The sequence below is a fragment of the Colius striatus genome, chromosome 15 (assembly GCF_028858725.1).
Source record: "Colius striatus isolate bColStr4 chromosome 15, bColStr4.1.hap1, whole genome shotgun sequence".
NCBI classification, from domain to species: Eukaryota; Metazoa; Chordata; class Aves; order Coliiformes; family Coliidae; genus Colius; species Colius striatus.
This window is the reverse complement of record NC_084773.1, coordinates 4,510,098-4,535,975: the sequence shown is the minus strand read 5'-3', so window position 1 is coordinate 4,535,975 and position 25,878 is coordinate 4,510,098. Positions and strand designations below refer to the sequence as shown.

At 63.9% G+C, this 25,878-nt stretch overlaps 5 protein-coding genes across 5 annotated transcripts in view; 4 read left to right on the top strand and 1 right to left on the bottom strand.

Moving 5' to 3' along the window:
- DAG1 (dystroglycan 1) overlaps positions 1 to 9,549 on the top strand; it is a 51,847-nt gene extending 42,298 nt beyond the window's left edge. The window contains 2 exon segments of the mRNA XM_062008488.1: positions 6,692 to 8,446; positions 8,448 to 9,549. Of these exon segments, the coding sequence (XP_061864472.1) occupies positions 6,692 to 8,446; positions 8,448 to 9,101 (2,409 nt within the window). The 3' untranslated portion in view covers positions 9,102 to 9,549.
- Positions 9,550 to 11,783: 2,234 nt separating this feature from the next.
- On the top strand, positions 11,784 to 14,736 carry NICN1 (nicolin 1, tubulin polyglutamylase complex subunit). Its single transcript, XM_062008660.1, has 7 exons — positions 11,784 to 11,954; positions 12,255 to 12,428; positions 12,736 to 12,849; positions 12,940 to 13,011; positions 13,953 to 13,994; positions 14,129 to 14,233; positions 14,386 to 14,736. The coding sequence occupies exons 1-7, from the start codon at positions 11,784 to 11,786 to the stop codon at positions 14,425 to 14,427; spliced, it is 720 nt and encodes a 239-aa protein (XP_061864644.1). The 3' UTR covers positions 14,428 to 14,736.
- A 160-nt stretch (positions 14,737 to 14,896) lies between these two features.
- On the top strand, positions 14,897 to 16,917 carry AMT (aminomethyltransferase). The gene is made up of 8 exons (XM_062008293.1): positions 14,897 to 15,154; positions 15,240 to 15,320; positions 15,431 to 15,562; positions 15,713 to 15,791; positions 15,928 to 16,073; positions 16,154 to 16,334; positions 16,433 to 16,588; positions 16,681 to 16,917. Exons 1-8 carry the CDS (start codon positions 14,897 to 14,899, stop codon positions 16,857 to 16,859), a joined length of 1,212 nt encoding a protein of 403 aa, XP_061864277.1. The 3' UTR covers positions 16,860 to 16,917.
- Positions 16,809 to 17,908, bottom strand: TCTA (T cell leukemia translocation altered). The gene is made up of 2 exons (XM_062008294.1): positions 17,579 to 17,908; positions 16,809 to 17,063 (listed from the first exon to the last, which is right to left on the bottom strand). Exons 1-2 carry the CDS (start codon positions 17,896 to 17,898, stop codon positions 17,021 to 17,023), a joined length of 363 nt encoding a protein of 120 aa, XP_061864278.1. The 5' UTR covers positions 17,899 to 17,908; the 3' UTR covers positions 16,809 to 17,020.
- A 61-nt stretch (positions 17,909 to 17,969) lies between these two features.
- UBA7 (ubiquitin like modifier activating enzyme 7) lies at positions 17,970 to 25,863 on the top strand. Its single transcript, XM_062008659.1, has 23 exons — positions 17,970 to 18,266; positions 18,709 to 18,843; positions 18,911 to 19,017; positions 19,201 to 19,291; positions 19,396 to 19,537; positions 19,637 to 19,734; positions 19,862 to 20,008; positions 20,080 to 20,229; positions 20,412 to 20,519; positions 20,601 to 20,681; positions 20,770 to 20,925; positions 21,032 to 21,197; positions 21,274 to 21,470; positions 21,723 to 21,787; positions 21,956 to 22,139; positions 22,255 to 22,329; positions 22,627 to 22,813; positions 22,984 to 23,093; positions 23,208 to 23,294; positions 23,373 to 23,564; positions 25,112 to 25,213; positions 25,293 to 25,393; positions 25,679 to 25,863. The coding sequence occupies exons 1-23, from the start codon at positions 17,970 to 17,972 to the stop codon at positions 25,803 to 25,805; spliced, it is 3,105 nt and encodes a 1,034-aa protein (XP_061864643.1). The 3' UTR covers positions 25,806 to 25,863.
- Positions 25,864 to 25,878: the final 15 nt, after the last annotated feature.

Genomic DNA, 25,878 nt, shown 5'->3' with positions numbered 1-25,878 from the left:
GTCATGGCAGGAGTATGTGAGGGTGGCATGAGCGGGGTGTAGCCGCTTGGCCTGCGCCCCGTGAAGCCATTTTCCTGGTGGTGAAGAAGCTGGGGAGAGCAAGCCTGGTCTTGGGGCAGACAGGCTGTGTGTGCAGCTCAGCCACGTGCTTGCAGCTGCCACGGAGCGGGGCTGGCTTGCTCTGCATGAGGCTGTGCTTGCCTCTTGCATGGCTGGAAAATGCAGCTGAGCAGCAGGCGTGTAAACGACTTGGTTGGAAAAGCAGTGCAGCTACTTCAAGTATCTTCACCACCTGGTCCTTCAGGGGCTGAAGTTTGAACCTGAAGTTTGGGGCCAGGATCTGTGATACAGCATCCACAGCCTCGTTGTCTCTCAGCTCAGCTTTCCAAGCCGAAAGGTTTCATTTTCTTTAGGTTTCTTTTTTAAGGCCACAGCTTCAGTGCACAGAGACATGCAGGAAGAGCTTTGCAGGGCTTTTGCTGGGACCAGACGAAATGAGGGTCTAGTTTAACCATCCTGACCTACCCTGTGCACAAAGGAAGCACCAATTACCAGCTGTTCCCACACATCTTTCGGTCTCTGAGCAGAGATGGCGAGCTCCTGCTGGTAACGAAGACTCAGGTCACTGAGGCTGACGTACTTCTGAGAGCCAGTGAAGTCTCTGGGCTGTTTTTAGACTCAGGGGCAGATGCATCTACATGAAATGTCCTGGAGCAGCTTGTTTTTGTCTGTGAGTTCCTGCAGCTTTCGTCCAAGGCATGCAACAGCTCAGAAGAGCACTGTCTGCTGAGGATACCCAAAAGCCCTTACAGGTATTGCAGTCCCCTCTGAGGGGACAGCATGTGCTGTGATTCCTCCCTGCTCACTGTGCCAAGCCAGATGCAACTTCCCTTTCTTCAGACTGAGCTTTCCCCTAGCACAGCACTGCGTGGTGCTCCGTAGCTGTGCCCAGTAAGCAGAAGGCTCTGAGCTGCCCATCCTCCTTTCACCACTGTTTTCTGGGCCTTGTGTTTGCAGGCAAGGCCTGTCTGATGTCCTAGTTTGCAGTTCTGATGTATTTGAGGAAAGGAGGGAGGAGGGATGTGAGATTGGAGGCTCCTCCTCGCATCATCTCCAGACTGCATACAGGCAAGCTTCGCTGTCAGGGCTTTCCTTTGGGGCCAGAGTCTCTGGTCTCTTGTTCTTTTTGATCTGAGGTTGTCCAGCCCTTGCCTCAAGTCATTATGTTCCCTGACCCAATGCAGCAGCCTCTGGACCTGTCTGGGACAGCCTGCACAGCTTGGCTGTCAACACACTCCAGGCCTGCAGTCACTAGCTCTGCCTCTGGAGAGGTGGAACACAGCCAAGGGACCCAGGGGCAGAGCCTACCTCCCAGAAGGAGGATTCCATCCTCTGACTCAGAGCCTGCAGGCTTCATGTTCTCATCTCTTCTCTGGGCTATGGGTCAGCTGCACCAGCACCATAAATCACTGCAGTGCCCGTGGATCTGAAACCAATTCTACCTGTCCACATATCGGATTTGGGGCTGAGACAGACTGTTCTGCTGCCGACAAAACCTCCTGGTGCTGCTGCATTAGCCAGGGGTTAAGATGAAGCTTGGGCTTTGCCTGGGCAAACAGCTTACGTTTGACTCTTTCTCTGCAGTTATATTTGCATTTGAATTGCGTTTGAATTTCCATTTTCTTTCCCCTGCCCACTGGTTAATTGCTTTCAGAAACCTGAGTGCTGCAGACTGGGTTTAACACCGGTTAGGTCAGTCAGCTTGAGCACAGTTCAGCTTGCCTTCTGTTCCAATGTAGAGAGGGCTCAGAAAGGGGTGTTTTTCATTACTGACCATGTATGTTAGAGTAATGCTGCAGGAGCAACCCAGAAGGGGAGTCTGTGGTACGGTAAATTGTCATCAGTAATTATACTCCAGATGAAATCCCTCGCCAGGGGTCTGTCTCTTAGCAACAGCTGGGCACAGGGAGGGGAGGGGGGCAGGGGGAGATTTGGCAGAGCTACAGGAGTACCCATGGTCAGCCCTGCCCAAAAGCAGTCAGGGATTTTTTTTAGGAGTGATGTGAAAGGGTGCAGGAAGGATCAGAGTCCATGGCTCCTGCTGCTGCCCACAGGAAGGTCTGGCAGCATGGGCTGGGGAGATCCCATCAGAGCCAGGAGGATTTCATAGCAGCGTGCCATGGGGAGACCCAGGGCAGGATCCTACGGTACCTGTCTCATGGCAAAGGACTCTATCCCTCATTTTTGGAGGATTTAGCAGGAGGAAGACTAAATACTTGGAGGATTAGAGGGCACTCTCCTAGACCAGAAGGCAGTTTCTGCCTGAATTCCCTCTGAGGCAGCAGTTTTGCTCACTGCTCCTTTGCCTATCTTTGTCTTCTTGGCTACAGGGCTTTAAGATCTCCATTGGAAAAAACAAATCAAACTGAACTATCTTCTTTCATGAGCTGACTGCGCTTGGCTGGCCTAAAAATAACAGGCCATGTGTATCCAAAAGGACTTTCTGAACAGGGTCTCCATAACCAGCCAGACCACTGTATGTGTTTAAAATGGCAAACGGGGCTGAGTTTTTAATGGTCCTCAGTACACTGCCAGGCTTGTGTCATCTTTAGCTGATAAGCATTCATTTACAATTATCTCCAATAATGGGTAAACAAAGACAGCCTTTTTCTTTCCTGAGTTATTTTGAAACCAGTCAGAGCCCTTGAGGGAAATGGCAGGGCTCAGGGCTGATACTTATTGCGTACATAGGAAACTGGGGCAAGTTTACATGAAAGCTAGAGACCCCAAATCATTAACCATGTGTAGCCATCACAAATACCCTTTTGAAGCAATATTTGAAGGAAACACTGCTAGAACAGAGTCCAGACCTCTCTGGGTTTCCTGCCTCCACAAACAGCAACTACTGCCTGGCCCCACCGGTTAGCCTTCATTTAGGAGGAGCGAGCACCTCTCTTCAGCCCAATAACTGCTTTGATTATCTGCTCTGATCTTACTGGGCTCTTCCTTTGTCACACAAACATGGATGAATGCTGCTGCCAGGGCAGTAGCTCTGTTTAAAGCAGAGCCTTGGCCTGGAAGCTTGTGACCTGTTGCCTTCCCAGAGATTTCCCAGGGGAGGCACAGGCATCTTCCTGCATTTCACTGGACTCATACACACGAGTTTGATTTTCTTAATCAGCTCTTGTGGAACCCTTAGAAAGAGTTCACATCTCTTTGCATGCTGGATGCCACTGAACCATCTCAGCTCTTTTAAAATCAAGTTTGAGTGGGTTTATAAGTGTGTTGCAGGCATCGCATCCCTGCTGGAACAAGTGGTCCCGGCAGGTGACTCCTGGCCTGTTTTTGTTTTTCAGGAGAGCCCAGTTTTTAGGGTGAATCTGTCTAGCTGCAGTTCCTTTTGTTTTTTTTTTTAACATGGGCCCTTTAGAACATGAGCTCACATGTGAAGTGCAGGTTCAAAATGGATTTCGAAGCAAGAAATGTGCGTGGGGTTGGCTGCCTTTCCTAAGTGAGGCTGGCTGTCACAGGGCAGGAGCACATGTGATGGAAGAGAGAGTCACCTTTGTGACATGAGATGAAAGGTAACACATGTACCTCTCCTCCTCAAGTCATGGGCCATGGTGGGGAGGAGGGAGCAGCAGCCAGGCCGCTCTGGCAGGGAAGCTCTGTGTGGTGCTGTAATTAAGGGCAGGGTGTGCAGAAGAGGGAGATTTGTTCCAGCTGCAGCCTGACATTGCCCATTCAGGCTGCATTTAACCACTCACTGTTAAACTTTTTATTCTCCTTGATGGTGTAAGCCTGGGTAACGCTGCAGCTTTGTCCTGGCTCCTTGTGTTTCTGTTGCTAGCAGCCCTGCCCTTCCTCCTCCCCAGCGGGCAGGTTAGCAGCTAATTCTGGCACAAGGGGATAAAGAGTGGCACCATCCAGCTCCTGCTGACGTAAGTGCCGGGTTGCACTGGGCACTGTCCTGGCATCTCTGGGTTTGGAGATTTTAAAAGGAATACAAGTGCAGGTCAGTTCTTCTGGCTGGGCCCAAGTAGACCCTGTCTTTCTTCTCTCTTGGCAGAAGTGGTGCCAAGGAAGGACAATTTGGTCCTTTGTCCCCCAGGAGGGAGGCTGGCCTGCCTCTGCCCACCTCAGGTGAAGGGCTGCTTTTCCTTTGCGCCAGCTGGGCTAAAAGCAGCTCCTGTTCTTGCCGTGCTGTGGGGTGAGTGCACGCAGCAGCCCTGCCAAAACCTGCTGTTTTCTGCCAGACCCGTGGGCAGACAGCAAGGCCCAGGGGCAGGGTCTTGAGAAGGGGATGTTCATGTCTCAGCTGGGATGGGATACATCAGGTTGCAGGGCCCGTGGGGTGGCCTTCTCCAGCTGGTGTGAGCAGGAGTCTTAATTTCCTGCTCTGGGCCATTGCTGCTGAGGAGTTAACTAAAAGCTGTGCTAACAGCTTTAAACTCTGCTCCATAAATTGTACCCAGCGTGTCTCATGATGTGCTCTCCAGCTTGTCCAGGCTGGCTGAAAGCAGGGCCGATCCTCCCCGGAGAAGTGGAATGAGGGTGTTGCCCGTGTGGTCGTGACCGAAACCCTCTGGCACAAAGGCTTTTTCATGCTGCTTTCGCCAAAAGACTTTCGGGTCCTGTGTTACCCCTTCAGAGCTGTGCATCCAGACCCTTCACTGTGCCAAAACTGGGCAGGGGGAGAGGGAGGGAGTCTGTGAGCCTGAATCCAGCCGGCGGGGTGGGAGAGATGGCCAAGGCTCGGGGGTGTGCCCAGCCCTGCAGCACTGGGCATCAGTCTGTGCGCCCCGGGGCTCTCCAGGCAGGGCCTGCGGTTGGGCAGGTCAGGCAAGCCCAGCTCCAGCTCTGCCGCACGCGGGTTCGCTGCTGCCAGGCAGGTTTCCTCGCAGAGCTCCTCACCCAGCTTTGCATTTGGGTAAATTATGAAATATGCATGAGCTTTACAGAATTGCAGAGTAACCAAAGCAGCCCTTCAGGAGAGGAGCTGGAGCGTGGCTCTGTGCTGGACTGCAGTGAGCCCAAAGCCTCGACCAGCCTGTGAAATGTGGCTGAAGACCCCAAGACATCCCATTTCCTCAGAGTATAGGGGAGAGATGCTTCATGGCAAGCTCTAGAAAGCCCAGCCAGGGCACTTTTCAAACACCAAGGAAGTGGCAAAGCTCAGGTTACTCACCCTGTGAAACGTACATCCCTGGGACACGTCGCAGCCCACCGAGCTGTCAGGGTCACCCCTTCCACCACACAGCCCCGGTGTCTCTGCTGTCCCTTGGGGTCAGAGTGGGTATAGTGCAGACAGACAGACCCCAGCTGCTGGGAATGAGGGGTTTGGTTATCCACCCTCAGTGACAGCCCAGGGCAGGAGGCAGGAGTCTCCTGGCCTGTGGTATTTCAGCATGTCAGTCATGGCTGGTGACATCCTGGAGAGAACCAGGGTCTTCTCTGCATGAGCAAAAGGGGCAGGAGACCCCCAGGGTCTGGAGCTGGGCTAGGTAGGAAGGAAGGAGGAAGAGGAGGGTGGGCTCAGAAGGGCACAAATGGATAAACTGGGAAGAGAAGGCAGCCAGTGAGGGTACTGCAGACTTGCTCCTCTGCAGTGTGTAGAAATGCTGTGGTTGCTGCGTTGCCCCTGCTGTCAGGCCGTGGGGTGTGAAGAGAAGGTCTGTGCTCTCAGACTGCACCTCACTAATCTCTGCCACAAGTCATGCAAAGAAAAAAGTGTTGCTGTTGACCTCAAAGTAGTAGTAAGGCATGTGTTGGGAGCCCTGAGGTACCCAGAGCCCGGGCTGAAGCCGCCTGTTGTTTGTAGCTTGCAGAAGTAAGCTACATGGAAGTGAAATCCTCCATTTTAAGTGACTCTGCATACAAAGCTGGGCTGGCATGTCTGGTGTGGCATCCAGCAGTGCCCCAGCCCTGTGCCACATCCTGCCTGCCCATGCAGGGGTGATGGGCTTCGCTCCCTCCTTCAGCCCCGGCGTGACATTCCTGTGGCAGCGCAGGGGGACGTCCTGTTCCAAGCAGCTCCGCAGCACGTGGGACTTGCTGCTGCTTGTTAAGAGCTGGTGTGCTCCAGCCAAGCAGGGGACTCTGGGCTGGAGTTTGTCAGCTTCTGGCCCTTCCAGCTCAGCCCAGCTGCTGAGGGCAGAGGGATAAAGATGAGCATTAACAGTGAAAACATGTTCTGCTGAGCTGCAGGAGTATTGGGCTTACAGGTGCGATCAGGTGAGTAAAGGAGCGAGATGGGAGAGGAAGAAGAAGGAGAGGGAGGAGGGTACTTGTTGGATAAACTCTACTATGTTGTGTAACTTCACCCTCAGTGTCGTGGCTGTCCTCCTGACTTGAAGTTCCCTTCTGCCTTCAGAGATAATGAACCACTTGTGCGTAGCAGTTGCACAGCAAGTGCTGGAGAGCCAGTGCCTGCAGGTGAGGGACCTTTGCAGGACTTTATGACCTTTTGAGGCTCTGTAAGTCCACTGGGACCAGTGTACCCTGCAGAGCTCATGGTTGCCCCCATGCAGAGGAGATGCACGCTGTCCCACTCTGGCCAGGATGTTCCTTCCCCAGCTGTTAACACTTCAGATCTCTTTTTTCCCTTTAATCCTTTAAATTAAGCCTTACTTTTCTAGAACCTGTGCTAATGCTGCGCTTCTAAAAACACCCTCTTTCTTTCCTTTGGTAGATCTCCGAGGCTGGGAAGGACTCCTTGCCTTCTTGGCTACACTGGAACGCCCACAGCAGCTCCCTGGAAGGGCTGCCCCTTGACACGGACAAGGGCGTCCACTACATCTCGGTAACCACGCTGCAGCCCTTCCCGAACGGCAGCTACGTGCCGCAGACCGCAAACGTCTTCTCGGTCGAGGTTCACCAAGAAGACCACAACGAGCCTCAGTCGGTGCGAGCGGCCGTCCAAGACGCGGGCGACGCGGCGCCGTTCGTCTGCGGCTCGGAGGAGCCCGTCACCATCCTGACTGTCATTCTGGATGCTGACTTAACGAAAATGACGCCAAAGCAGAGGATTGAGCTCTTAAACAGAATGAGAAGCTTCTCGGAGGTGGAACTTCATAACATGAAGTTGGTTCCCGTTGTAAATAACAGACTCTTTGATATGTCGGCCTTCATGGCCGGGCCGGGAAACGCAAAGAAGGTGGTGGAAAACGGGGCCTTGCTCTCGTGGAAACTGGGATGTTCTCTGAGCCAAAACAGTGTCCCCAACATCAGCAAGGTAGAGGCTCCAGCTAAGGAGGGAACCATGTCTGCCCACCTCGGCTACCCTGTTGTTGGCTGGCACATTGCTAACAAGAAGCCTCACCTCCCCAAGAGGATGCGGCGGCAGATCAACGCCACCCCGACGCCGCTGACCGCCATCGGGCCGCCCACCACCGCGGCACAAGAGCCGCCGACCCGGATCGTGCCCACCCCGACGTCGCCCGCCATCGCGCCTCCCACAGAGACCACGGCACCCCCCGTCCGGGAGCACATTCCGCTGCCGAGGAAGCCGACAGTCACCATCAGAACGAGAGGCCCCATCGTCCAGACGCCCACTCTGGGACCCATCCAGCCAACCAGGGTGGCAGAAGGCACCGGCACAGCCTCCGTGCCAATTCGGCCCACGATGCCTGGCTACGTAGAGCCCACCGCGGTGATCACGCCGCCCACAACTACCACCAAGAAACCCAGAGTCTCCACTCTGAAGCCGGCCACGCCGTCCACAACCGATTCCTCCACGGCGACGACGCGAAGGCCTACTCGAAGGCCCAAAACGCCCCGTCCAACAAAGCCCCCCAGCACCACCAGGTCCCCCATCTCCAAGCTAACGACGGCCTCCCCGCCGACCCGCCTGCGCACCACAGCCAGCGGGGTCCCCCGGCCCTGGGAGCCCAACGAGCCGCCCAAGCTGACCAACCACATCGACAGGGTGGACGCGTGGGAGGGCACTTACTTCGAGGTTAAAATACCATCGGATACCTTCTACGACAAGGAAGATACCACCACTGACAAACTGCAGCTGACCCTGAAGCTGAAGGAACAGCAGATGATAGAGGAGAACTCGTGGGTGCAGTTCAACAGCACGAGCCAGCTGATGTACGGCATGCCGGACCACAACCACATCGGGAAGCACGAGTACTTCATGTACGCGACCGACAAGGGCGGGCTCTTCGCCGTGGATGCCTTTGAAATCCACGTCCACAAACGCCCGCACGGCGACAAGTCCCCGGTGAAGTTCAAGGCCAGGCTGGAAGGGGACCACAACGCGGTGGTGAACGACATCAACAAGAAGATCATGCTGGTGAAGAAGCTGGCTCTGGCCTTCGGCGACAGGAACAGCAGCACCATCACGGTGCAGGATATTGCCAAAGGCTCCATCGTAGTGGAGTGGACAAACAACACCCTGCCCCTGGAGCCCTGTCCCCGGGAGCAGATCCGGACTTTGAGCAAAAAAAATCGCGGATGACTCGGGCGGGCCGAGCCCGGCTTTCTCCAACGTCCTGCAGCCCGAGTTCAAGCCCCTGAACGTGTCGGTGGTTGGCTCCGGCAGCTGCAGGCACATCCAGTTCATCCCCGTGACGAAGGACGGAAGGGTGATCTCGGAGGCGACGCCGACGGTGGCGGCGGGCAAAGACCCCGAGAAGAGCAGCGAGGACGACGTGTACCTGCACACCGTCATCCCCGCCGTGGTGGTGGCCGCCATCCTCCTCGTGGCCGGCATCATCGCCATGATCTGCTACCGCAAGAAGAGGAAAGGGAAGCTGACCATCGAAGACCAGGCCACCTTCATAAAGAAAGGCGTGCCCATCATCTTTGCCGACGAGCTTGACGACTCCAAGCCCCCGCCGTCCTCCAGCATGCCCCTCATCCTCCAGGAGGAGAAAGCCCCGCTGCCCCCCCCGGAGTACCCCAACCAGAGCCTGCAGGAGACCGTGCCGCTCAACCAGGACACCATCGGGGAGTACACGCCACTGCAAGACGAGGACCCCAACGCGCCGCCCTACCAGCCTCCCCCGCCCTTCACCGCGCCCATGGAGGGGAAAGGCTCTCGCCCGAAGAACATGACCCCATACAGGTCCCCACCGCCCTACGTCCCCCCTTAATGAACGGGAGGCTCTCGAGGGGAGAAGGGGCTTCCAGCCCCACGCCAGCGCTGTCTGTGGGCCGGCAGCCCCCTCGCCAGCCGGGACACTCAGAACCCCAGCAGGCCCTCCCCGGCCGCGCCCGCCGCACCGGAGCGCTCGCGGGACTCGGGGGGACACTCGTTTTATTTTTGCCTAACAAGCTTTGGTTTTATTTTATTCATAGAGGAAAAAAAAAGAAAGAAATCTCGTCTCGCAACACGCCTTCCCGGCGGCTGGGCTGCGGGCCGGGGCCGGGGGGCGGGCCGGGCCGGGGCGGGAGGAGCAGGCAGCACTGGGGTAGCACTCTGGGTCTCCGCTGTTTGCCTTTAACACTAACTGTACTGTTTTTTCTATTCACGTGTGTCTAGCTACAGGACGTAACATGAAAGATAGCCTAAAAACAATTAAATTCAAGGGACTTTCTGAAGCCGATGTTTTAAGTTTTTACATTTAATCTGCTGTTTACCTAAAGCTGGGGGTGTAGCTGGGGGACGGGGAGGGCAGCGCTGTGCTGCTGCGAGCCGGGCTGCTGAGGGGGAGGACAGCCAGCCTCCTCCTCCTCCTCCTGAGGGGAGGGATCAGCTGCTTGGTTCAGGGTTTGATTCTTTTCTTTTTTAATTCTTTTTTTGTTTGTTTTTAATCAAAGAAATCTTATTTTTCTCACGCATCACAAATAGTCACCGGTGGGGTCGGACTGGCCCGGGGTACCCACGGCTACGTGCGGGGGGGCGAGCCAGGCCCCACACCGCCAGCCCCGGGGGTGGGAGGGTGGTCGTTTTGAAGCAAACGTGCCCCCCACCCCGTCCCTGCGAGGTGTTTTGGCGAGGGTGGGGTGTCTGCGTAGCATGGTGCTGTCTCTTTGCCTCGAGTCCTTCTTAGGAGCAGTGCTGGGATGGCCTCGGCTGCTGCGGGCCGCCGGCTGCTCCGGGCTGCTCCACACCTGGGCACTGTTGGAAAAAAATAAACGTTTTTTTTTAAAAATTAAAGAGAAAAAGAGAAAAAAAAAGAGGGGGGGGGGGGGGGGGAAAGGAAAAACAAAGCGCAGCCGCAGCAGCGAATAGTGACAAACGAATTAGTGAACTCGCAAATAGAATTTTTTTACTAAATTTTTGATACAGCCTCCAATTGTTTTATTAAAAAGAGACTTACCGACCGGTGTGCCGCTGCCAGCCGTTTGTCCGAGCTCAGCTCCCCGCCCCGGGGCGCCCCCCGCCCCCCGCCCGCCGCCTCCGCCTCTCCCTCGCCTGTACCATTTCAAGCATGGGTCTGTGTTTACCCTCAGCGCTCTGCGGGGCGGGTTGGGGAGGGCGGGAGGAGCGACACCCGCCGTGCGGCGGCGGGCACCCGGCACGGGGCGAGGCGGCGGCAGCGGGCGGGCGAGGGCCGGGGGTGCTCACACACCTCCCCTCCAGCCCCGATCTCGTCTCGGCGTCGCGGGGGGACGGGTTCCGCGTTGTGTAAAAGTATGGAGTCAATAAACCGTGTGCTTTACTACGGCGATGCCTCTGCCACCGCCGCGCCGGGCAGCGGGAGCCGGGCAGCAGGCAGCGGGCGGGCAGCGGGAGCCGGGAGGAACTCGGCAGCGGGAGGAACTCGGCAGTAGCAGGGACTGGGCAGCGGGAGCCGGGCAGCGGGAGGAACTCGGCAGTAGCAGGGACTGGGCAGCGGGAGCCGGGCAGCAGCGGGAGCCGGGCAGCAGCAGGAGCCGGGCAGCAGCGGGAGCCGGGCAGCAGCAGGAGCCGGGCAGCAGCGGGAGCCGGGCAGCAGCGGGAGCCGGGCAGCAGCGGGAGCCGGGCAGAGGGAGACGGGCAGCAGCGGGAGCCGGGCAGCAGCAGTAGCCGGGCAGCAGCGGGAGCCGGGCAGCAGCAGTAGCCGGGCAGCAGCGGGAGCCGGGCAGAGGGAGCCGGGCAGCAGTAGCCGGGCAGCAGTAGCCGGGCAGCAGCGGGAGCCGGGCAGCAGCGGGAGCCGGGCAGCAGCGGGAGCCGGGCAGCAGCGGGAGCCGGGCAGCAGGAGCCGGGCAGCAGCGGGAGCCGGGCAGAGGGAGCCGGGCAGCAGTAGCCGGGCAGCAGTAGCCGGGCAGCAGCGGGAGCCGGGCAGCAGCGGGAGCCGGGCAGCAGTAGCCGGGCGGCAGCGGGAGCCGGGCAGAGGGAGCCGGGCAGAGGGAGCCGGGCAGCAGTAGCCGGGCAGCAGTAGCCGGGCAGCAGCGGGAGCCGGGCAGCAGTAGCCGGGCGGGAGTAGCGGGGCAGCGGCAGGAGCAGGGCAGCGGCAGTAGCGGGAGCCGGGCGGCAGTAGCCGGGCGGCAGTAGCGGGGCAGCAGGAGCGGGGCAGCGGCAGTAGCCGGGCAGCAGTAGCCGGGCAGCGGCAGTAGCGGGGCAGCAGGAGCGGGGCGGCAGTAGCGGGGCAGCAGGAGCGGGGCAGCGGCAGTAGCCGGGCAGCAGTAGCCGGGCAGCGGCAGTAGCGGGGCGGCAGTAGCCGGGCAGCAGGAGCGGGGCAGCGGCAGTAGCGGGGCAGCGGCAGTAGCGGGGCAGCGGCAGTAGCGGGGCAGCAGGAGCGCAGCGCCCCCTGGCGGCGAGAGCGGCGCTCCCGCTCGCGGCCGTTGCGGCGTGTGACGTCACCGCCCGCCCAGGCCCCGCCCAGGAGGGGCGGCCGCGCTGCGCCGCCATGTCGGGAGCGGCGGGGCCGGGGCCGGGGCCGGCGGCGGGGCCGAGCCGTTCCCCGCTGCCCTGCGCCCCCCGCCCCGCCGCCGCGCTACAGCTGGGCGGGGGGGCCGAGCCGGCGCGGCCCGGCGTCACCGTCATCGACCTCCGCTTCCCCCGCGGCGCCGCCGCCGACGTGAGTGCGGCACGGCCTGGGGCGGGGGATGGCGCGGAGGGCGCCGCGGGGCCGGGGGGATGGTGCCGGTGAGGTGCCGGCATGGAGGAGCGGTGGGCACGGGCACGGGGACGGTGGGGGCACGCCGGCGGTGGCGATGACTGCAGCGTGGGAAGCGGTCCCGGGGCGCGGGGGAACGCCGGGGCGGGTGCCGGCGCGGGGACTGTGGCGGTACCGGTACCGGCAGGGAGGGCCATGCCGGGGGCGATGCCGGGGCTCGGGGGGATGCCGGGGCTCGGGCTGAGCCCACCGGTCTCACAGGTGCAGGAGATCGTCTTCAGGAACTTCTACACGGCCTTCCTGAGCGTGCGGGTGCAGCGGCCCGGCCCCACCGGCTCCCGCCGGTGGGTGACCTGCCTGCGGGACTACTGCCTCATGCCCTGCCCGCACACCGAGGAGGGCTCCCAGGACTACTTCTCCCTCCACCGACACCAGGTCGGTACGCCCGGGGCATCACCCAAAACCCTGAGGGCTCACCCCCGCTTTGCCTGCACACCAGGATGGCTCCTGGGCCCCGGGGCTATGTGCCAATGCCCCACAGTGCCTCCATGGCACCCCGCCGTGCCTCTCCTGCCACTGCCGGCCCTTCTCTCAGCCCGGAGAGACACCATGGGGTGACTTTTCCCTCGGGCTCCTTCCATCGGGGGTGGGTCAGGAGTGGTTTGAAGCAGAGCCCCAGAGCTGCCTCGAAGCAGTGCCAGCCTGGCCAGCCTCCCCAGTGACAGCTTCCTTGCCCCGGCAGATGCTGTGCGACATGGACCAGGTGACGGCGGTGCGGTTCATCCTGCGGCAGCCCTCCCCGGTCTGGCTCCACTTCACCATTGAGGAGCTGCAGATCTTTCCCCTTGGACAGAAGGTGAGCAGGTGCTGGTGCTGCGCTCCCTGCCAGGCAGGGATGGAGCTGCCATCGGGAACACCCCTGTGTGACCCTCTGCATCTGTTTCAGAGCCCCCAGAAGGATTTTCCCTCCTGGCTCTCCCAGCTGACCCCTCCGGAGCAGCCAACCAGCCTGCACAAGGTGAGTGATGTGGGGTGGGGAAGGAGGGACCCGTGTGGGGTGAGTGGTCCTTGTGAGGCTGCCAGCGCTATCCCTGTCCTGGCCAGGAACAGCTGTGGAGCCCTGAAATGGCTGCAAGTGGTTTGCAGAGTCCAGAGGGGGAAAAATACCCATCTCTTCGGGGATGTGTGATTTGCAGTGACACTTCAGCCTACCCACCCTCTAGTGTGGGGACAGGAGGGTCCCCGTGGGAGCAGTGGGTGCACAGCACGGCTCGGTGTGGGGAGGGGAGGGGGTGGGCTGGCTGGTGCCCAGTGCTTTGCTGGGGAGCACGATGGGCAGAGGGAGGTCACAGCCATGGCACACGTTTACAGCTTGTGAGCCACATCTGGCTGGCTGATGGCCTTCGGTGAGCAAAGTCTGGGCTGGGCAAGGCAGGGGCAGGGGTGGGCAGCTGTCCCACCGCCAGAATCCTGCTGAGTCATGCCCTGCAGGGCACCGTGCCACAATGCCAGCACCTCCAGGGCGCTTCTGCTGCCAGCCTCACACCACCACTGCCGTGGCAAGGTCATTGCTTGGGTCATGGCTCCCTGGGCAACGGAGGGTCCAGAGGAGGTGCTGGGGGTTAGTCTGGGCTTGGCTGGTCCCAGCATCACCCCGAGGCACCTGCCAGCACCCCGGTGCTGCAGCAGGGCAGGAGCAGCACAGAGGCTTGCTCCAGCCTGCGGAGCTGCTGCTGAGCCAGTGAGCCCTGCCTGGCTGAAGGTCCCCGGGAGAACCCACCCCTGCAGTGGGGTCTGTGGCTCCAGGCACCGGGGGGCAGCTGCTGCCTTGGGAAACTCTGGACTGTGTGATTAGGTTTGTAATCATTAGCCAGCGCTCTGTGCTCTGCTTGGACGCCTGCCAGCAGCAGCGGGCTGCGTTGGCACCACCCATTTCCTCAGCTGTCCATGTGCCTACAGCAGGGCCCTGCTCACGCTGCTGCGTTGAGAAACCACCGGCAGGTCAGTGGTGTGAGCAGCACTGCCATGGTGATGGGCTCCCAGGCAGCACAGCCCCCGCCCACACCTCTGCCCAGGCCCTGGGCCATCGGCCGCTCCTGTTCCCACTCCACAGCCGTGTGCCTGCTTCTTTCCAGGAGCTCCCTGACCCAGAGAAGGTGTCGACAGAGGTGCAGCAAATGTGGGTGCTGACGGAGGTGGTCCGGGCTCGCCAGGCAGCTGCCCGCATCGGGCGCTTTGACGTAAGTCCTGTCACCCAACTTGGGCTCCAGCCTTGGTGTGTTGGTGGCAGAGCCCTCCCGGGGGGCTGCTCCCACCAGGGCAGTGGAGGTCTAGGGGGGTGCCCCAGCAGAGCGATGGTGCAGTGCAGCACCAACGGTTCTGTCTTTTCCAGGTGGATGGCTGCTATGATATCAACCTGCTTTCCTACACGTGAGCCCCGCCAGTGCTGGCCAGAGGGAGCCGGCTCTTCCATGCTCCCGGGGCCCAAGAGGACTCCTGTGTTCCTGCACTGGCCTTTGTTCCTGGGGGTTCCCAGGCCCTCCCCGTGCCCCATCCCCTGCGCTGGCTGGCAGGGCAGCTCCCCCCGCTACCTCTGCCCTGGGGAGCAGCCCCAGCCCTGCAGGCTGAGAGACACGGCTCCCGCAGACACGGGGGTGCTGGGGCCGGCGCCCGGCGCGCCGGGGGTCCGAGGACGTGACGGGGAGCGCCTCGGTCACGACTAAAAGCTGCTACGTTGGCCCTGCCTGCGTCTGCCTGTCCTTGGGGGGCGGGCAGGACCCGCAGCCGGCATCCCCCCGGGCCGGCGGGGGAGGCGGGGCCGGGGGGCGGGGCGGGGCGGGGCCGGCCGGACTCCGTGTCCCAGGGGCCCCGCGGCCCCGGGCCGTGCCAGGAAGGGAGGGAGGATGCTGCGGGCGGGCTGCCGCGCCGCGCTGCCCCGCCGGCCCCCGCGCTCCGCGCCGCTGAGCGGGCCCGGGGGGGCCGAGGCCGGCGCGGGGGGGCTGAAGCGGACGCCGCTGGACGCCCTCCACCGGGCCCGCGGCGGCAGGATGGTGCCGTTCGCCGGCTGGAGCCTGCCCCTGCACTACGGGCAGGGCCACCTCCAGTCCCACCTGCACACCCGCCGCCGCTGCTCCCTCTTCGACGTCTCGCACATGCTGCAGGTAGCGGAGCGGGACGGGAGGGGTGGGCGTGGGGACGGGGGGGGTCACCCGCGGCGCCTCACGGGCACCCCGCGGCCCCTTCCAGACCCGCGTGTACGGCCGGGACCGTGTGAAGTTCATGGAGAGCCTGGTGGTGGGGGACATCGCCGAGCTGAAGCCGGGACAGGTACGGGGCGCCGGGTGGGCACCGGGCATCCAGCGGGGTCGGAGACCCCCAGGGGCGTCCCGGGGAGGCTGGGGGGTACAGGCACGTGCTCCCAAGCCCACATCCCATAGGGCACCCTGACGCTGGTCACTAATGAGAGGGGCGGCATCGTGGATGACCTCATCGTCACCAACACCTCAGAGGATCACCTCTACGTGGTGTCCAACGCCAGCTGTGCTGACAAGGACTTGGCCATCATGAGGGTACGGGCCTGCCCGAGCCCCACGGGGGCTGGGAGTGAGTCCTCCCACCTCTGCTGCTGTCTGTAGCGACGCTGGGCAAAGCGGCCGTGGCCACGTGCGCGGCTGGCACCGGCACAGCCCCTGTGCTAGCGGCCCGCTGTCACCCGGCAGGGCAGGGCGGCGGAGGTGCAGGCTGCCGGCGGGGACGTCCGTCTGGAGGTGTTGGACAACGCGCTGCTGGCTCTGCAAGGTAGTGGGTGGGGCTCGTCCTCAGCGGCTGCCGGCCTGCTCCCTCCTCCAGACCTTTGCCTGATGGATGTCAGTGCCCTCCCCGTGTCCCCCCTTCCCCAGACTGCCCCGTCCCCCAGAGCCACCTGCCTCCCCAGGTCCCTCCATGGTGCAAGTGCTGCAGGCGGGGCTGTCGGACGACCTGGCCAAGCTGTCCTTCATGAACAGCGTCACCACGACAGTCTTCGGTGTGCCGGGCTGCCAGGTCACGCGCTGCGGCTACACCGGCGAGGACGGCGTGGAGGTACCCTGGGAGCACCCCCGCCACGGCACCACGGCAGGGGCAGGCCGTGCCCTGCTGACCCTGCCCCTGTGCCCCTGCAGATCTCGGTGCCCGCGGGGCTGGCGCTGGAGCTGGCCGAGCGGCTGCTGGGTGTCCCCGAGGTGTGGCCGGCGGGGTTGGCGGCCAGGGACAGCCTGCGCCTGGAGGCCGGGCTCTGCCTCTATGGCAACGACATCGACGAGAGCACCACGCCTGCCGAGGCCGGGCTGCTGTGGACCTTGGGTAGGTCGGGGCCACATCTGCCCAGCAGCCTCATAGCCCCAGTGGGGCATAAGGGGAGCAGGAGGGCATCGCCGACCCTCGCCCATCTCTGCCCGCAGGGAAGCGCCGGCGGGCGGCCATGGACTTCCCTGGCGCGGCTGCCATCATGGCGCAAGTGAAAGAGAAACCGAAGCGCAAGCGCGTGGGGCTGACATCAGTGGGACCCCCCATCCGGCCCCACACGGCCATCCTGGGCCCTGAGGGCACTCCAGTGGGTATGTGGGGGTGGCCTGCACTGCAGCCGTGGCAGGGGAGGGTGCTGGGGCTGCCGGCTCTCACTCACCTCCCCGTGTCCTCACATCCCCAGGCACGGTGACCAGCGGCTGCCCCTCGCCCTCCCTGGGCAAGAACATCGCCATGGGCTACGTGGAGGCAGCGCACAGCCGGGCCGGCACCGCACTCACCGTCGAGGTTCGGAAGAAGCAGCACCCAGCACTCGTCACCAAGATGCCCTTTGTGCCCACCCAGTACTACATGGCCAAGTGAGGGCGGCGCTCACCACGGGCACGGTGCCCTGGCCCCAATAAACGCCCCTGCCTCACTCTCCAGGTCCCCTCTCTGGTGACAGCGGCGGGTGCCAAAGCAAGGGGTGGCGGATGCGGCACAGCACTTTAATGGTGGGCAGTGCCCGCTGGCCCTGACGCTCCTCACTCACGGTGTGTCTTCGCCGGCTCTGCCACCAGGCCCTCCCTGCAAGAGAAGGGCAGCGTGAGTGGGGCTGGACGGCATCCCCGCACTGCAGCTTGGCATGGCACAGCATGGCACAGGGACAGGGCTGGGCAAGGACGGGCAGAGCTGGGGCTGCACTTAGCGGGGCATGCTTGTCTGAGGGCACAGCTGGGGGTGCTCACAGCGGGGTACTGGTTCGGGGGCACAGGTGAGAGGGTGTTTTCTGGGGTATACTGATTTAGGGGTGCAGCCAGGGAGGCATTTACTGGGGCGCAGTGGTCTGGGGGTGTGCCCTGGAAGGCACTTGCTGGGGCGCACTGGGGTAGGGAGGGGAGGGCATTTGCTGGGGCACAGTGGTCTGGGGCACGGATGGGAGGCTGTTCCCGTTTGGGGGTGCAGCCGGGAGGGCACTTGCTGGGCACCCTGGGCCCGGCCGGGAGGGTGCTGACGGCGCCGGGGGCCGCTCGGGTTGGGTCCGCGGCGCACGGGGCGCAGGGAGGGTGAGGGGTGCGGGCCCGGGGGCGGTCGGGACTCACCGGGGCGGGCAGTGCCGTTCGGCGGCGCCGTTGCGTCCGGCCGGGCCGGCGGGGGACAGGGAGTGCGCGCGGGGCCGGGCGGGCCCGGGGCCGGTGCCGGGGGAGCGGCGGCCGGCGGGCCCCGTCCGGTAGCAGAGCGCGGCCACGGCCCCGCCGTAGGCTCGCCAGGCCAGGCGGACGCCGAGCAGGCTGAGGCCCAGCCACAGCAGCAGCAGCTGGCACAGCGCGGCCCGCACGTCCTGCGCCGCCCACTCTGCCGCCAGCTCCCGGCCCAGCGCGCCCAGCGCCCGCCACGGCGCCTGCCAGCCCGCGGCCGCCATGGCTGCGCCGGACGGGGCGGGCTGCGGGCGGGGCCGGCGGCTGCGGGGCGGCGCTCGGAGGCGGGCTGGCTATGGCGGGCGGCGGCGCCGAGGCGCGGTACTCGCGGCAGCTGTGCGTGCGGGGACGGGGAGCGGGGGGCGGGAGCAGGGGCAGCGGCGGTGCGGGGAAGGCCCGGGCCGCGCTGACGGGCGCTGCCCGCAGGTACGTGCTAGGCGGCGGCGCGCAGCGGCTGTCCGGGGCGGCCGCGCTGGTGTCGGGGCTGCGGGCGGCGGGGGCACAGGCGGCGGCGGCCTTGGCGCTGGCGGGGACCGGGCGGCTCGTCCTGCACGACACCGGCACCGTCTGCACCGCCGACCTCGGGCACCAGGTAGCGGCGGGGCCCGTGACGGGCGCGGGTGCGGGCGGCCATACCGGTAGTGGGTGCAGATGCGGGTGAGCAGCTCGGTAATGAGCACAGGTATTGGGCAGGGATGCTGGGAGCAGGTGCGGGTATGGGCAGGGTAATGGGTACAAGTACAGGTGGGAGTGCCTATATCGTGTGTGGGGTACAGCTCAGTTGCTGGTATGGGTTTGGGGCCAGGGGCTTCCAGTAGCAGGTATGGGGTGGGGACTCTGGTAAGGAGCATGGAATGGGAGGTCCCTGTCATGGGTACGGGCCAGGGTGCCTGACATCCTCACAGCTATGGCCCATGGGTTGTCCCATGTCATGATATGGACGTCACCAGAGGGCCCCTCACCAGTGTGTACAGGGCCCTGTGGGGCACCCCACTGTGGCAAGCAGCACCTCAAACCGTGTGCCCACCCCACAGTTCCTCCTGAGGGAGAGCGATGTCGGCCAGAGCCGTGCCAAGGCATCCCAGCGGGCCCTGGCCGAGCTGAACCCCTGTGTGGTGGTGGCTGCTCACACCGGGGAGCTGTCAGAGACCTTCCTCACCTCCTTCCACGTGAGCTCACATCCCCTACCCTGGGGTGCCCTGGGCACAGCGCTGCCTGCTGACGGTATCCATGCAGGTGGTGGTGCTGACCGAGTCCCCGCTGGAGGAGCAGCTCCGCGTTGGGGATTTCTGCCATGACCAAGGCATCTGCTTCATCGTGGCTGATGCCAAGGGGCTGGCAGGGTAAGGGGTCTCTGCTGCAGGGTCCTGCCACTGGTCAAAGGTCACATTGTCCCCTGAACCCCCAGCCCTGCTCTGCAGCCTGTGTTCCTGTCCCACTGGTGGGACTGCTTGGCCAGGGCAGGAACCTGGCAATGCTCAGGCAGCTTGTTGAGGCGGCTTCTCTGGCAAAACGCCATCATCCAGGCAACTGTTCTGCGACTTTGGGGAGCACTTTGTCGTTGAAGACCCAGCAGAAGGGGACCCAGTGTGTGCTGTGGTGCAGGACATCTCTCAGGTAGCAGGGCAGCCTTAGCAGGCTCTCCACAAACGCCGCTGCCTCCTCCAGTGGCTTTATGCCACTGGGGTTCAGTCTCCAGCCCTGACATTCCCTGTCCTCAGGGCAACCCAGGCGTGGTGACATACATAGGTGTCGAGGACAGCCGCGGCCACCTCTTCTGCGATGGTGACCTGGTGACATTTTCTGGCGTGGAGGGGATGACGGAGCTGAATGGCCAGGAGCCCATCCCTGTGCGCCCTCTGGGTGAGCCACCCGCAGGGTCCCTGCCAGCCTGGCTCAGGGTTGGGGAACTTGCTGCATCCTTGACGGTGACCATGACATCCATCCCCTTCTGGTCCCCAGATGCCTTTAGGCTGGAGATCGGCGACACCAGCTCCTTCTCGCCCTACCACCGTGGAGGCCTGGTGTCGCAGGTGCGGCAGCCCGAGCTGCACTCCTATGTAAGTCCCCACCGGCCCTGCAGCGCTGCTGCTGGGCTGGGGCACTGCCGTGCCGTGCCGTGCCACACTGTGCCCTGGCCCCATCTCCAGCGAAGCGCTCGCCTGAGCCCTGGCTGTGTGCTGGCAGGAGCGCCTGCGCCAGGCCCTGGCAGCGCCCAAGATCCAGGTGGCAAGTCCCGAGGAGCTGCCGCACAGTCGCAGCCTGCACGCCGCCTTCCAGGCCCTGCACGCCTTCCGTGGGGAGCAGGGCCGCCTGCCCCGGCCCAGGGCCCAGGTAAGTCCCTGTCTGCTCCTGCCCAGCCCCTGCCGCCCAGCCCGGCTCTGCCCTCGCCGCTCTCCCCTCAGGCGGACACCGAGCGGGTGCTGGAGCTGGCGCGGAGCCTGCAGGATCCCCTGGACGAGCGCGTCGTGCGAGCCTTCGCCAGCGTGTGCGCGGGAGACCTGTGCCCCGTGGCTGCCGTGGTCGGGGCCCTGGCGGCACAGGAGGCACTGAAGGTGAGCGCGTGGGGGTCCCAGGCTCTGGGATCGTGCTGGTCACGCTCAGCACAGCCGTCTGGCAGCGTGGGCTGACCACGAGAGGGCACTTGCTGCCTGCCTGGGGACGCTGGCCCCGGCTGCAGTGGGCTACAAGGGAGCCTGCTGGCGACCCAGCCACCGACTGGCCCTGTTCACCCCAGGCCATCACTGGGAAGTTCCAGCCCCTGAACCAGTGGTTGTACTTCGATGCCCTGGAGTGCCTGGCGCTGGAGGGGGCGGCGTGGCTGACAGAACAGGACTGTGCCCCGGTGAGAGCGTGTGCTGGGCCCCTCCCTGAGACCCGGGGTGCCGCGGCCACCCGCACTCACGTGGCTGCTCTGTCCTGGCAGAGGGGCTCTCGTTACGATGGCCAGATCGCCGTCTTTGGGGCTGCCTTCCAGGAGCAGCTGGGCAGGCAGAAGTACTTGGTGGTGAGCTGGGGCGGGTGCCACGATGCCGGGAGAGGCCGCGGAGTGGCCGGCCCGCATGTGGGGAGCTGCAGCGGCTCTGCCCCGGCAGGTGGGAGCCGGTGCCATTGGCTGTGAGCTGCTGAAAAACTTTGCCATGATGGGGCTGGCGGCGGGGTCAGATGGGGAGCTCACCGTCACCGACATGGACACCATCGCCCTCTCCAACCTCCATCGGCAGCTGCTCTACCGCTCGGCAGACATATCGGTGAGGCACTGCGAGGCAGGGACCGAGCCCTGGCCCAAAGGCAGCTGGGCAGTGCCCAGGGCTGTGGGCTGGCGGGGAGCTGCCCTCCCCCTCTCTGTCCTGGCAGAAGCCGAAGTCGGTGGTGGCCGCGGCAGCTGTGCGGCGCATGAACCCCGATGTCCGGGTGACAGCTCACCAGAACCAGGTGGGACCTGCCACCGAGTCACTCTATGGGGACGACTTCTTCCGGCGCCTGGACGGTGTCGTCAGTGCCCTGGACACGCTGGAGGCCCGTGAGTGACGGGGACAGGGCAGGGGCCGAGCCCCTGGCTGTGGCCCTGGCTCCCCAGCAGCTCTGGCTCCCTGCAGGTGCCTACTTGGAAAGCCGCTGCAAACGCTGCCTCACACCACTGCTGGACTCGGGCACAGAGGGGCCCCGGGGGAACGTGCTGGCCATGGTGCCTTCCCTGACCAAGCCGCTGGGGCCGGCCGGTGTCCCCGCAGACAGCACCTTCCCGCTCTGCACGCTGCGGTACTTCCCCCGCACTGTGCAGCACACGCTGCAGGTAGGGCCGTGCCGCGCCGCGCCGTCCTTGGCACCCAGCAAGGAAGCCCCAGCACCTTTGTTTTCCTTTCCCGTTTCCCCCTCCGGCCGTGGCCTGCGGCAGGCAGGATACAGCCCCAGCTGCTTCCGTGCTGGCAGCCTGAGCTCAGCCACAGCGGGGCCCTCCCAGCCCGGGCTTGGGCTGGGGGCACTGGGGGTCCTACGGGACACAGGGATGGAGCCTCAGTGCTCAGCCCCTGCTCCCCATCCACAGTGGGCCCGCGATGAGTTCGAGGGGCTCTTCCAGCTGCCTGCAGAGCATGTCAACCGGTTCATGGAGTGAGTTGGCTTGGGGGACCAGCAACCGGGAGAGGGGCTGCCAGCCCTGCCAGGGTGCTTCCCGCACTGCTGGGCTTGGGGAGAGTGGGGCAGAGCTCCGCATCCTGCCCGAGATGTCCCATGGGGTTGCTCCTGGGCCAGTGGCAGCGGTTGCATATGGTTTTGCAGAGACCCGGCTTTCCTGGAGCAGCTGCAGGCAGGGAAGGCCCTGGAGGTCCTGGAGCAAGTGCGGGGAAGCCTGCAGGAGCGGCCACGCAACTGGCAGGACTGTGTGTGCTGGGCCCGGCGGCACTGGCAGAGCCGCTACCACGATGCCATCACCCAGCTGCTGCAAACCTTCCCCCCAGAGCACGTGAGCCCGGCACCCGTGGGGTTGGCAGCCCCTGCACCCACTCCCATTTGCCAGCTGCCTCACCGCAGCCAGGAGGAGGTTGTGCCCAGGCCTGACTCTGCTCTCTCTATGCCAGGAGACCAGCCCGGGTGTCCCCTTCTGGGCAGGGGACAGGAGCTGTCCCCATCCGCTGTCGTTTGACCCGGACAATGTGAGTGCAGGAGAGAGCTGTGGGGTCCCCACCGGGGATGGTGTGGGCGAGGGGAGAGCCCAGCCCATGCCAGGGGTACAGTGGATGCTGAGCTGTAGTCATGCTCCATCTGCCACAGCCTGAGCCGGCTCTGTCCCCATCCTCCAGTCAGCCAGGGCACTACTGGGGACAGTGCATGTACACTCTGGCTGGAGGAGGAGGAGAGGCACCTTCATCCTCTACCTGAAGGCAAAACAGGCAGCCTTTGGCCATGAGGCTGTGGGCCACCCCAGCTGCCTGAGCACTCTGTCCCTGCAGGACACCCACCTGGAGTATGTCCTGGCTGCTTCCCACCTCTTTGCCCAAGTGCACAAGGTGCCACCGTGCAGGGACCGGGTGGCTGCCCAGACCATCCTCCGCAGCATCTCCCCACCACCCTTCGTGCCCAAGGAGGGGCTTCAGATCCCCCTCACAGAGGAGCAGGACGAGGCACAGCCATCTGCAGGTGAGGGTCCCCCAGGGCACATCCCCTGGTACAGCCCAGTCACAGTGGGGCTGTGGCACACTTCTCCCTGCCCCAGTGCCTGGGAGAACCCAGACTGAGGTGAGGAGCACCAGGCCATAGTCCCTACGGTGCAGGAGAACCACTCCAGGAGTGCCTGTGTCCCCCCGCAGACCACGGGCGGCTGGTGGAGCTCACCCAGGACCTGGCGCAGCGGAGACAGGAGCTGGTGGGGGGCGAGGAGGTGCCAGTGCCCCTGATGGAGCCCATCCACTTCGAGAAGGTATCCAGGGCCAGGCAGGCAGCCCTGCTTGGCTTGTGGGCCTGGTGGCTGCTAGTCCCCACAGGACACAAATGTCCCCTCAGGAAGCTGATGTCCCCACGCTCTTCCCTGCAGGACAACGACATCCACGTGGACTTCATCACGGCAGCATCCAACCTGCGAGCAGAGAACTACGGCATCCCCCCTGCTGACTGGCTGACGGTGAGGGGGGCAGCCCACGGCCTTGGAGGTCCCTGTGCCGTGCAGCACAGCGGTGTGACCCCCCTCTTCTGTCCCCAGAGCAAGCGGATCGCCGGGCGGATCGTGCCCGCCATCATCACCACCACGGCAGCCGTGGCCGGGCTGGCGTGCCTGGAGGTCTACAAGCTGGTTTGGAAATGCCGGGACCTCAGCTGCTACCGCAACAGCAACCTCAGGCTGTCCGACTGCAGGCTGCTCCGCATCCAGCCCCTGCCACCCACCACGTACCGGGTAGGACCCCTCCCCTAGGGCAGGGCCGGTGGGGGGGTGCCCACAGGTCACAGGGTATCACAGCTCCCAGTGGCAGCAGCCCTGGGGTGATGCTGAGGAGACTCGGGAGCAAGGAGGTGGCTGTGCAGGAGGGTCAGGCCTGGCTGTGAGGCTCTGGAAACAGGGCCGGGTGCCGTGGTGGGGCCAGGCACGCTGCCAGGCAGCGAGGATCCAGATCCTTCCTGCCGTCACTGCCATCCCACTCGCCCCGGCTTCGGGCCCAGCCAGCGTGCTCTGGGGCGCCCGTGGGGCTGAGGCAGCCCCGGCACCCCACGGCGAGCCCCGGGGGCGGGGGGGGCCATGGCAGCCGCCTACATCTGGCTTATGGAAACCAGCTGCAGCAGCCAGAGAGCAGCTGGCACCGGGCTGGGAAGGGCCGCCGGGGGGAGCGGGGCCGGGGGTCCCGGCGGCGGGGGGGCTGAGCCGCAGCCGCTCTGCTGGGGAGGGAGCGCAGGGGCGGGGGCAGGCCCAGATTGGGACCGTCTGGGCGATAGAGGCCCCTTTGTCTGGGGGTTTATGGCGTGCGAGGCAGCCCTTCCGGCACGGCAGGAAGCGTCGATTGGAACCAGATTGGCCTGGGGGGCCCAGGGCCAGGGGCAGGAAGAGGGGGAGGGAGGCACCGCCATCGCCTCCACGCTGTCTCCGGCAGCGCTTCGGGCTGCCCAGCTGCCCCGCGGGCTGCGGTGCCCCCGCGTTGGCACTGTCCTTGGGTGGGTGGCTGTGCCCTCGGGTCCCTGCGGCACCACCCCACACAGAGCTCCGTGCCCGACAGCACCTAGTGAGACACTTTGTGCTCGGCCAGGGTGGGAGCAAACGTGCCTCAGACCCTCTTGGTGTGACCTGTGGTTCCGGGGGGTCCTGGGGAGCCCACCTGGGCAAGCAGCCTCGACCAGAAGGTTGGTTGGGCAATGGTGTTCCCTCTGTGCTGGGTAGTCACTGCCCCGGTGAGGATGGGGTTAAGCCCTTTCCAGCCCGGTGGGATAAGTGCAGGCAGCAGAAGGCAGGAGGTGAGAAGGCAGCAGAAGGCAGCAGAAGGCAGGAGGGGAGCGGGGCCAGGTGCGAACGCCCCTTCCTGAGCGGGGCTGGGGCCAGGGCTGGGCAGGGGCTGGTGCTGCCTGGGGCGAGGGCAGATGGCAGGGCAGCCCTCCCAGACACAGGCACGTGGCCCCAAGGTTGGTGTCTCTCTGGCCCCCTTGGTCCAGAGCTGGGCTCAGGGGGCCACAGGCGTGAGAAGAGGCGATTGTGTGGGGCTGGGCAGCGCTTCAATGGCTCTTTGTCTCCCCTTCCTGGCCTGAGGCTGGGGTCAGCGCTGGCCTTACGCCAATCCCAGCCCTTGCAGGGCCGGGGGGATGGCTGTGCTCCCCCAGACCCCTGTGGTGCTCCCAGACTCCTATCCCCAGACTGGTCCCTTTGCCAGCCCTCGTGCCCCACCAGTCCCTGCCCCATGGTGCTGGCAGCTGGGATGTGACAGGCCAGTGCTGGCTGCTACCTCCCACTCCCCTTTGCAGTACGGTGGGCAGGAGTGGAGCTGCTGGGACCGGCTGGAGATGCAGGCAGTCAGCACAGATGGTCAGGAGGTGACAGTGCAGGAGGTGCTGGACTGGCTGCAGGTGAGCCTGGGGCAGGCAGCACCCAGCTGAGTCACCTCGGGGGGATGCAGGGCTGCATCCTGACACCCACCTCTTGCAGAAGACACACGGCTGGACTGTGACCATGCTCCTGCGTGGCAACACTGTCATCTATGACGGGGAGACAGATGAAGAGACACGGGCCTGGCAGCGGGCACAGAAGTAGGTCCCTGGCTCTGGGGCCAAATCCTATTCCAGGAGGGGGGCTGCCAGACCCCTCTCCCTCCATCCTGAGCTGCTCCAGCTGCGTCGCAGCTCCCAGCCAGCTGCTGGATAAACATCCTGCCGGCAGCACTTCCCTTGGCGGGACCCCTGCCCGGCCCCTCGCTGCCGGCCCCTGCATCCCCCCCAGCCTGACCAGGCGTCCCAGAAGGCCCTAAGGGCCCCCCTGGAGCACCCGGGCAGCCTGGGGGGCCGAGCCAGCACAACCCACTCTCACCGTTACAGGTTACGGGAGAACCTGGGGGCTGCCGGGGAGCCGCGGCAGCAGGAGCTGGAGCTGCTCTATGTGCGCGAGGGAGAGGACGCTGAGGCTGAAGACACCTGTCCCCCTCTCATCTGCATCTTCCCCTGACTGAGGGCCTGGCACCCCACAACCCATGCAATAAAAGCCACTGGATGCATTGGTGCTCATTGCAGCCCCCCCC